The sequence below is a fragment of the Lipotes vexillifer genome, unplaced genomic scaffold, assembly GCF_000442215.2.
Source record: "Lipotes vexillifer unplaced genomic scaffold, Lipotes_vexillifer_v1.1 scaffold564, whole genome shotgun sequence".
NCBI lineage: Eukaryota > Metazoa > Chordata > Mammalia > Artiodactyla > Lipotidae > Lipotes > Lipotes vexillifer.
The window spans coordinates 2,011,191-2,022,308 of record NW_006787829.1 but is presented as its reverse complement, the minus strand read 5'-3'; the positions used below and the strand labels follow the sequence as shown (position 1 = coordinate 2,022,308).

At 38.7% G+C, this 11,118-nt stretch overlaps 1 protein-coding gene across 1 annotated transcript in view; it reads right to left on the bottom strand.

The window, feature by feature from the left end:
* The window catches only part of RTTN (rotatin), a 139,059-nt gene that overhangs the window by 23,369 nt on the left and 104,572 nt on the right, over nt 1–11,118 (bottom strand). Inside the window, 2 exon segments of the mRNA XM_007460864.1 lie at nt 5,764–5,981; nt 8,663–8,800. Of these exon segments, the coding sequence (XP_007460926.1) occupies nt 5,764–5,981; nt 8,663–8,800 (356 nt within the window).

The window sequence follows — 11,118 nt, the reverse complement described above, 5'->3', positions numbered from 1 at the left end:
AAAGAGTTGTGCACACAGCTGTGTCTTTTATTCTCCCGTGAAATCTCATTAAAATGAGAGAAATGGGATTAAACACACACACACACACACACACACACACACACGTGCAAGTTTGCAAACTAGAAAGTCAATGGATGAATGGCCAATGCATTCGCAGGCTTGAGAATCCAGATTCGAAGCGGTGAGTGAGAAAAACTGAGTATCAACCCAGTCCATACACTGAATTGACAACAGCTGAGGAAACTTAGTACCAAGTACCCCGGGAAGTGAGAGTGAAGGAGGACTGTTTGAAAAATCTCTGAGAAGCAGTTACATGGGACCAGATTCTTCCCATCAGGCTCTGTGCAGCCAAGCCACTCTTCCTCCCCAGTCCTTGTAAAAAACTGGAGGTTTAGTCTCTGGAGAGGATGCGTTAGAAGGATTCTAGACTGGCAGAGATTCGGCATCTTTGTAGGTGAGGGTGTTCTACTGAAAACAACGAAGGATTAAGTGAAACTGTTCAAATTAAATTCTAAGACCCCAGCTCTCTCCAACGTTGCTGCAAAACAGTTGGCAGGTGGGTTTTCAACGCCAGGCAGGAGGTCGGAAGATTCTGCTCTCGGGAATGTGACAAGCTCACCGAGACAGGGTCACAAAATGACCCAGCCAGATCCCTCCTGCACAGAGCCTGCAGCTCACCAGCGCTGCTCACATGCTCAGAGCATCCACCTGCTTTACGTCTCTCAGTTTGAAATACAACAGACAACCAAGATTACCAGACATCTGACAAAAGCTCCCACAGCAGGGGATAGAAAACAAAATAATGAGAGGAAAAAGAAGAAAAGAGAGATTATGTAGGAAGAAGAAAACTTAACAAAAGTTCCCAGCACACAGAGCCTATAAAGTGGAGGGAATGTCAATGAAGTAATTAAAAAACAGGAGTTTACAGATGAAAAGAACCCACGAGAAAGCCCAGCACAACAGAAAAAAGAGACCCACACCTAGGTACTTCATCAGGAAAATGCAGAATATTAGGGACAAAAAAAAAATTCTAAAAACTTCCAGGAGAGAGATACCAGGAATCACAATGACTTCAGAATTCTCTACAGTAACATGAAAAGTTAAAGGAAATAGATGAATGCTTTTAAAACTCTGAAGTGAATGTTTTCCAGTCTAGCATTCTCACTTGGCTAAACTATAAATTAAATGGAAGCGTGGCTAGATTTCAAAAAAGCCTCCTATGCACCTTTTCTTCAGAAGCTGCTGGAAAAGAGACTCTACCAAAAGAAGGCACGGGGCACAGAGGGTCACAGGAAAAGGCAGAGAGGTGAAGGAATTCCCCAGGAAGGAAGTGAATGGAGACCCCAGGATGACACTGGGCACCAAGCAGGTCAGAAGGAATCGGGAGTGATTTCTTCCGGAAGATGAAGCTGATATAAGTTCTGACATTTCTGAATATACTAGGAAGACATTCAATGGCTGGCAAAGAACAAGGAGCTTTCCAGTGATAAGAGAAAACTCATCAAATGAAAAATAATACAATTACCTCTAAGGAAAAAGAAAGCTGTGCAGGAAAAGAAAGGTGAGCACTGCAACATGGCTCAATTGTGTACAACGTTTTCACAGTTTCACAGTTTAACACTGCACCCTGCCTAATCCTAGTCAATGTGAAGCTATATAATACTGGGGGAATGAGAGGGGAACCCGCTGCGGTTGGGCAGGTAGGTGGGACATGGAAAGAGAGTTAAAAGTCTCATTTTCCACACCAGAAAATCAACAGAGTCCAAAACTGAATAATCAAGATAAAGAAATACAAGCATGTTATTTAGAGACACAGAAGGGAAACTATAAAATAATAAGCTAGGGCTCCCCTGGTGGCGCAGTGGCTGAGAGTCCGCCTGCCGATGCAGGGGACACGGGTTCGTGCCCCGGTCCGGGAGGATCCCACATGCCGCCGAGCGGCTGGGCCCATGAGCCATGGCCGCTGGGCCTGCGCGTCAGGAGCCTGTGCTCCGCAACGGGAGAGGCCACAACAGTGAGAGGCCTGCGTACCGCAAAAAAAAATTAACAATGATCATAAGCTAAAGAGGTACAAGGAGTCACCTCTGAGAAGAGGGAAATGAGAGAAGGTGGCAGAAGTTCCCTACTTTGGGTAAAAAAACTTACAAAACTGGCACTCTAAAATGTATTGGTGGTAAAACTGGTATGAAAACCCAAAACTTTAAAAAAAAAAGAAAGAAAGAAAGAAAGAAAGAGAGAACTAACCTCTAGTAAATCCACACACTTTTCAACACAGACCGAAGGCCAGAGCACAGGATTTAATTTGGTCTCCCACTTAGCTCTTACTGCAGACTGACAAGGAGCTGCAGCGTCAGAGCAGGACACCCTGTAAGGGTGAGGAGCCGGGTGCAGGAGGGGAGGCTAAGATTCCACATATGACCGGTGAAGTGACAGACGACTAGCTACTGGATGACGCAGACACGCAAAACAAATCAAGAGGATACAGAGCGAAAAACCATAGGCAGAAAGAAAATAAGAGGACTCAATGTAATTTGTTTAAATGTTACGCAGTTTTTGATATAACTCCTTCTATATACTCGGTGATCTAGGCTTTTTGCTTTCTTTCCACAAGGTACTAAAGTAGAGAAAAGCCTTTTTAATTACAGTGAACATTCACTGACACAGCAGAATCTCAACTATATGACAAGTCTTCTCTCCAACAGATTTACTGTTGAATTATACCACTCACTAAGCAGTAGTGCAAAACATACCTCCTAAAATGTGACATAAGTTTGCTGTTTCCTTGCACTACTATCCTTAGCTATCATATCAAATAAAAAGAGTAAAAATAATCCAACATATCAATTACAGACAAAACCTATTATAGAGATAGCTTTTACTAATCTTGTTATCTATATGTATTTGCAAATGAAACATATTGAGTATCTCACTAGAGAAGGCAAAATCTCCATTAGGTCAAATGTGTTCAATATTTTATGTTCAAAAGACAGCTAACAGTTTCTGAACCTGAAAGCACCTCAAAACAGAATTACAAAAATTATGGAAAAATAAACATATGTGATTTAAGAGATGAGTACCAAATGCAAACTTTCAACATGTACCATCTGTAGGATACTGCTGTAAAGCAGCCGTTAAAAAAGATTCTCTGTCAAGACATTTTAATTGAAGTTACAAATAATATAATAATTTATCAGGAGATGGAGAATTTTAGAGCCAGCAGAAACTGAGCAATAATGTAATACAATCCAACCATTTGCATTGAAGAACCGAATCAGAAAAGGTTAAGTGATATGCCTACAGTCACACGTCTAATATTTTTTGAGTACAGTTTTACAGAAAATTTAAATACACCTTTGAAGGGCAATTTCAGAATACTATTTTTTCTGATAATTTAAAGACTATAGTTTACTTTGCTTCATATATCTCCTGGCACAATTCATGGCTCACATGGATATATATTAAGTAACATGTGATTTATTACAATGTATTGCTGCTTAATGCATTCTAACAATATTTTAATTCACATATCATCTTTATGCAGGGCACTGTAAAGAAAACACAGTATCTGCAGTTTAACAAGCTCATTAATAAATGCCCCATCTCACGTCAGGCATACGTTTTTCTCATAAACTGTCATAGGTACAATTCCTTTCTCTCCCTTGTCTTAAATTTCTGTGCCCTTCTAACAAAAGTCACATATTCATATTCTACTGTTTACATGAGCAAGAAAAGTATGATTTATTAGGAAACACGATTTAAATAACTGGTTAACATATCCATATCCACACAGATCTTATATCTTTTGTAATGTGGAAGAAATGGGGAGGAAAGTTAGCTAATCATCAGGAAAACCACTGAGATACCCTCTGTTTCCCTGAAGAGGAAAACATGTTGGCACGAGCAAAGGCCCCTCGCCCGGGAGAAGAGTGTTCTGCCAAAGCCAAAGGTGGGAAACTAGCAATGATTTCTGATCGGGGCTGGGGAAGAACTTCGGTGAAGTGTAAGTTTTAGTTTCCTGCTTATAACACAGTGGTCCTTCGGTATCCGCAGAGGATTGGTTCCAGGATCCCCGTGAATCCCCAAATCTGCGGAGGGTCAAGTCCCTCACATAAAATGGCAAAGTATTTGCATATAACCCAGGCACATCCTCCCAGTTACGTTAAGTCATCTCTAGGTTACTTCTAATACCTAATACAATGTAAATGCTATGGAAATAGTTGCTGGGCATACAGCAAATTCAAGTTTTGCATTTTGGAACTTTCTGAAAATTTTTTTAAAAACATTTTCAATCCGCATTTGGTTGACTCCATGGAGGCAGGACCCACAGATACGGAGAGCCAACCGTATTCCTTAAAGTGCAAAACCGGACTCAGTTAATCATGGGGGAATAAAGCCTATTGTTGTGATGGTGACTGAGACAATCAGAACAGTGTCCAGTTTGGGTCCTAAACTAAGAAAAATCGAGTGGAATGAGTGAGGGAGGAGCTACATGAAGTGGTGGCTTCCCAAGAATAGGTGTCTTTGAGGAATACTTTGGGGACCTGTCCCCTAGCGCTCCAGCTCCTGAGGAAGCTGCTGAGACAGAAGAGGAAGTGTCGGGGAGCCCCTACCAGGCTCCTTCCTGTGCCGTGAAGACCACTAGAGTCCTCTGGGCGAGGGGGACAGAAGTCCTCGTGGAGCCCGCGAGCCCCTCCACAGGCAGCTCAGGCGGGGCCAGGGGCTGTCCCTGCCTCTGCCACCTCCACACCCCAACACAATCAGGCTGTCGTGCCAAACACACAAGGGGCCATACCAGAAGGACCTGCGCGACCACAACCCTCCAGGGGATGGGAGGAGCAAAGATCCCAGAACCCTAGGCCCCAGGGATGGCGGCAAGTGGGCAGAACACACGCTGATTGTGAAACGCGGCTGGCTGCCCGGGAAGCAGGAGCAAACCCTTCAATGCGCCCACCCACCACTGACCCACCTTTCAGTGAGAAGACAAGAATCATAAAACCGTATGATGATTTTCTTTTAATTTTAACTTTATTGGAGTATAGTTGATTTATTAAATGTGATTATTAAAAAGAAATCTTAATACTGAAAAATCTAGTAATATTCCTATTTGTAAAAAGCTGTGCAACTCAGGAAACACTTCCCGTTTTTTTTTAACTGTTAATCTATATGTAAAATAACAATACTTCAGCGGCTTTAGAAAGTTTTCGATGAAACAAAATTCTTGGTTCATATTTTAGGATTGCAAAAAATAAGTTCACAAGATAAAACACGCAGCAGGGTTTGGAAAGGGGGCATTTTCTCAGAAATATGCCAACCACGTCCACCTACCTCCACGGACATACACCTTAAATATATAGCTCGTTTACAGTAGAAGCCAAATACCATTGAGCTAAAAATATTTTCAAAGATGTAAACATGTCTTGAAAGTGGCGATAAATTATGAATTATAGCCGTATTCCTGAAACGTGATCATTCTGGTCATGATCCGGCAAACTATTTTGATAAACAGCCAGATCTAAATTACTAATGTTTCATTTTGAATTTTTACATCATGTGTATTAAAGAAACCGGTCAGAATCAGAGCAATGAGACTGGAGAGTAGATGGTTAATTTAACTTTATATATTCTTCTATTATTTAAATGGTCATAATGAGCATTAATTGTTTTTTAATTCAAATGATTGAAAAAAATTCTTACAAGACCAAGACTGAAAATCAATTCATTTAAAAACTAAACCAAATCTTCAAAAATTAAGAAATCACATACCTGAAGAATTACTTCATTAAGTTGTTCTAGAGATTTCTGACTTTCCTGGGTTTTATCAAGAAGTGAAGCCATCACTGGACTGTGGCATAAACTTGTTTTATCCTTACCCTGGAGATACCTTTTTGCCTCCTCAGTCAGGAGAATAGAAAGGAATTGCAGGCTGGCAGTACACAGAGTGGGGCAGGTGCTAGACAAACCCACACATTTGCAGAACATATCTGAAAGAGAGAATAATTCCATATGTAAATGACTGAAAACTTCTGCAAAATTAAAGAAGTTAATCAGATTTATTTGACTAATGAAGGTTATAGCTTTTTAATTTCTAACGAAGTAAAGCTTATCAGCACACGAATAACCGTAGTGTTTAAAGGTAAGTTAAACAGTACTAAGACAACCTACTGATGAAGGAATCTAATTTTCATTGTGGCCTCTCCCGTTGCGGAGCACAGGCTCCAGACGCGCAGGCCCAGCGACCATGGCTCACGGGCCCAGCCGCTCCGCGGCATGTGGGATCTTCCCGGACCAGGGCACAAACCCGCGTCCCCTGCATCGGCAGCTGGACTCTCAACCACTGAGCCACCAGGGAAGCCCTATATAGGTTCTTTTTTATATGAATGTGAGTGTGTGTGTACAAGTGTACATATACACAATATCTGCTATGATCTAAAATAAGAGGATTATATATAAATGAGTACTGATCCCTCTGGGGTCTACTGGGGGACCCAAAAACAGTCTAGAGTTTTTGAGTTTTTATTTCAGTGCTAACCTTAAAAAATAGTTAATGTAACTATACTCTGGATTATCTAGATTACTATTTTACAAATAAGTGTGATTGTTTTACTGTTTTCTAACAAGTTGATGCTAAACAGTACTTAAAACAAGACCCAGCTTGCAGTGTTGGCATAATGTAGGAACAAAGGTTTCAAAGTAGTTCAGAGAGAGAACAAGAGTGATTATGAAGTGATCTGCAAGTATAACAGAGAGGAAAGAATAGGCAAACAAACTCAAAAGAGTCTAGACTGAAGCAGTCATTATTAATTTCCTGTTGTGAGTACTGATTTAAATTTAATCAAAAGAATTGTCTGCTATATTACATTAATTTTATTAATTTGACTGCACTGGTTTATAATTTTGTTGTGTTTTATTTTTATATTATTTTGGATTTATACTTGTCTAAGAGTTATAACCATAAGAATTTCTACCTAGATTCAGGCTTATAGAAATTCTTATCTTCTTAAGTAACATAAGAAAAGAAATTTAGTCAGCAGGTTTCATGGGAATCATTTAAATGATGTCTAAATATTAGTCAGATTTGAGAAAAAAACTGTTATAGATAACAAGTTACAAAGTGACTTCATATGTTTTAAATGTGTATGGGCACATGGGAAGGAAAATGATAAGAGAAACAGAAAACAGACAAAAACAACCCCTCAGTAAGGAATATCAATGATCATTCTTATTAGTTATATTTTCATCAACATTGCAATTATCAAAGCTAACAGTATATGTAGTATGTTGTTTTTTATTAGCACCATTATTATATAAAACCGTGTGTATATTTTATAGAAAGACTGTGAATTTAATATGTCTTTATTTTATCACTAGGGAAATAGTGTCAGGTAAACAGGCTTAAATCACGGGTCAGAGCAAACTTTTTCTGCAAAGGGTCAAATGGTAACTAGGTATTTCATGCTTTGCAGGTCATGGGCCTTTGTCACAAATATTCACCTCTCTACCGCTGTAGCAGGAAAGCAGCCACAGGCAATAAAGAAATGAATAAGTGTGGCTGTGTTCCAGTAGGATTTTATTTACCAGATCAGGCAGTGGCCAGATCTGACCAGCTGGCCTAGGTGCCCCATGAGTGCCATAAAGCATGCTGCTCATACTACCGGTGATTCAGATGATAAAGTAGTTTCCCCCCTGCCCCACACCATGGACGCAAGAGGAAAATATTAATCACTCACTTGGTCAATCTCTTTCAATTTTTATTTCTTTTAACAAAATAATAATCCCTAATGGACACTATTCCCCTTAGGGTAGACTCAGAACTCCTATATCCAGATAACTAACAATTCTGTTTCTTGCTGAACATGTGCTTCCCCATAACGTTTCTTCAAAACCATCACTCTGGTGACAAAATGTACCATACATGTGAGTTTACAGAACGACCAAATGATAAAATGAAATGTGAAAAAATAAGTCCATTGAATTAGTGGAAACTTAAAAGAACTCAATTTTGAATACATTTTAACTGGCTATTTCTAAAAGGTAACAAATGTTATTTATATACATTTAGATTTAAAAAAGGCTCTTGCTATGCTAAAATTCAGAAGAGACTTTATGAAAAATTAAAGACAGCAGTAATATAAAAAACAACCATTTGTTTATTGTAGTAGGCAACTACTATATGGAAAACATCTTACAAAAATAATTAACTACACTATACCCTTGGATATCAGAAAATCCTCACGTCTCAAGACAAGACACTATTTTTATTATAACTTTCTAAGTTATCATGTAAGCAGGATACTATATAGACAGCTTTACCCACTCACAATGCATATGTGTGAGAAAACAGGTGGGTTTCTACATCAACAGAAGAAAATCTATCTCATTGTTTTATAATCACATCATACGTATCTTCATAACGCCACAGGCTTTTCTTACTTGTTTTTATAGTATCTTGACACATTTCATTTTTTTTTTAAATGCATTTTTTGGGCTCCTCAAGAGCATTGCAAATTTCTCGAAGCAAGTACCTTGTTCCTCTTTCATATACCATGCCATAACTACTTAATTTTAGAGAATACATATAAATTATACATAAAATCAGAAATAAGGGATTATCTTAATTTTTATTAGCAGAACAACCCCAAACCCAGCGAGACTATCTTCTTACCGACCACCGTCGCCCAGTACCTGGCCAGACCCATCGTAATAGATGGGAAAGAGGCAGGGCCAGCTTTCCTCAGGAGTGTGGCCAGAAGGTTAAATAAATGTGTCCATGTCTGATAAAAAGCCGATATTAACTCTGTATCTATAAAATTAATCAAAACATTTCAAGTTATTAACACAAAGAAGAAAAACCTCACCGACACTTCATTACACATAAGAGGTATGTATTCATCAAATGAAGACAAATGTAATTCAGCATGATCCAAAATTTATTTCAATTAATTTCTCCTTTTCATTGCTTCTTAAAGATCTCTCTTCCACCAACCCTCCTACAGATAAATGAATACACACTCACACATCCTCCTCTTATTAAAGCATATTCAACAATATGCAGAAACTGGCAAATTGAATATTAAGCCATAGCCTCAGAACTACATATCGGGCACATCATAAAAACATGTCATTGCTTGTGCCACTTCTATAAAAGTGAAGTTTCTCCTGTTTTCTTTATCCCCTCTAGCAGCTTTGTGTAGGGGTGAAAGGGGAAAACATAATGGCCAAGGTCACAGCAGTAAAGAAAGGAAACTTCCTTGAAGAACAGAAAGGAGTATTTCCCCAAAAGGAAAACTGTGATACAAAAGGGGACTCTAGAGCTTTGCCTATGTACAGCTAAGGGTGCAGCAATTAACCTTCTAGAGGAAAAACAGCTTTTCCCTTCTCTCTACTAGGCAAATGGGAGCTGGAGGGCAGCAGCTACCTTAGGACAGTCATCTGTGGCCACACCACAAGCAGTTATCTGCCAACTGTGTCAAACTCATTACAAGGAACTGAAGGCTTCCCCCTCAGTGTTCTTCAGCACCCATGAGGCACTGGGAAAGAGCATCTTCCAGGGAGTTTGGATTGTAGCAACCTTTGGTGTTTCTCAACCTTTCTGTCATTATCAGCTCTATAAATAGGAGTCCTTTTAATCATATGTCACGTTATCACAATCCCCATGAAACATTAACTTCACAGATACCATATATCTGTTTATGTAATATCTATATATTTGTACTTTACACATAAAAAGAGTAAATATAAAGCTTGCTAGCTTTATTTAATATAGGCTTAAGATGGTCAAATAAAATATTTAAATTGAAAGTTAAATTAAAAACTAAAAAGCTATTGACATTTAACTTTATAACTGTGCTTGCTGAATAATTTTAATGTAATTTATTTACACATATAAATCAAGATATATAAAATTATATATGAAAATCATCAAATCATACAAATATATACCAGAAGTATAATCAATGTTTTATAAAATCATTCAAAACTGTTATTTTTCCAGAAAAAAAATTTATTTTCTTAAAAATTAATTATTTTAGTTAATGTTTAATGTTTGAAATGAGAAAATAACTTTTAACTTAACCACCTGCTAAATATACATTCAGATATTGCTGACATTTTTTCTTTTCAGCACTTGGCGTAATTAATTATGGGTTAAATAACTTTCATATACTTAAATATTAAAATATATACCATTTTTATTTCATTTTCAAAGCCCCAAATCAAAGCAAGGAAATCAATAAAACATCCACAAGGCAGCTGGTGGCAGCCAAAACATGCAGGCCACCGCTTGCCATGTGACTTTGGGATCAAGCATTAGATCAAAAGCACTCTGGTCACAGCCATGTTCGCACCAGCTTTTTAGCACTGATCTTGCATATTTCTCATACATGTTCCATGAGCTCAACGTCAAAGCTTCTCAACTGATACCTAACAAGAGAAACTAAATACTAAGGAATAAGATTTTATTGAGTAGAGTTGAGCTTTTGAGGGCCACAAACCACTCTAACAGCTAAGATTTTTCTCCCCCATCCCTTTCCCTCAAGAATCACTTTTTGCTCCTTGTAGGGAGACATCACCCTTGTAGAGAACGCATGGTGTAACCTAATTAGCTTAGTCAGGACATCACTGCCACTTGTAAAATTTCCATGTAAGTAATTACTGCTGCTCTAGCACTGGGATAAATTAGTACTGATGAGACACTGAGGACCAGCTTTGCTGGGCATCATAAACCACTTCACTTACCAGACCTAAACCCTGCAAATCCATAAATTCAAAGGACTAAATAAGAATGAACTGATGGGCAAAGAGAATTATCACATGATCAATTACTTCATTATAAACTATCTTAGACAATCATCATATCTTAATTTTGACAATGAACCTTGTTGTTTTAATTTTCTCCACTACTAAGCTCTATGTTCAACATTTCATCAAAGTATGTTTTTTAAGAATTCCAGGACTTCCCTTGTGGTGCAGTGGTTAAGAATCCGCCTGCTAATGCAGGGGTCATGGGTTTGAGCCCTGGTCCAGGAAGATCCCGCATGCCGTGGAGCAACTAAGCCCATGTGCCACAACTACTGAGCCTGTGCTCTAGAGCCCATGAGCCACAACTACCGAGCCCGTGTG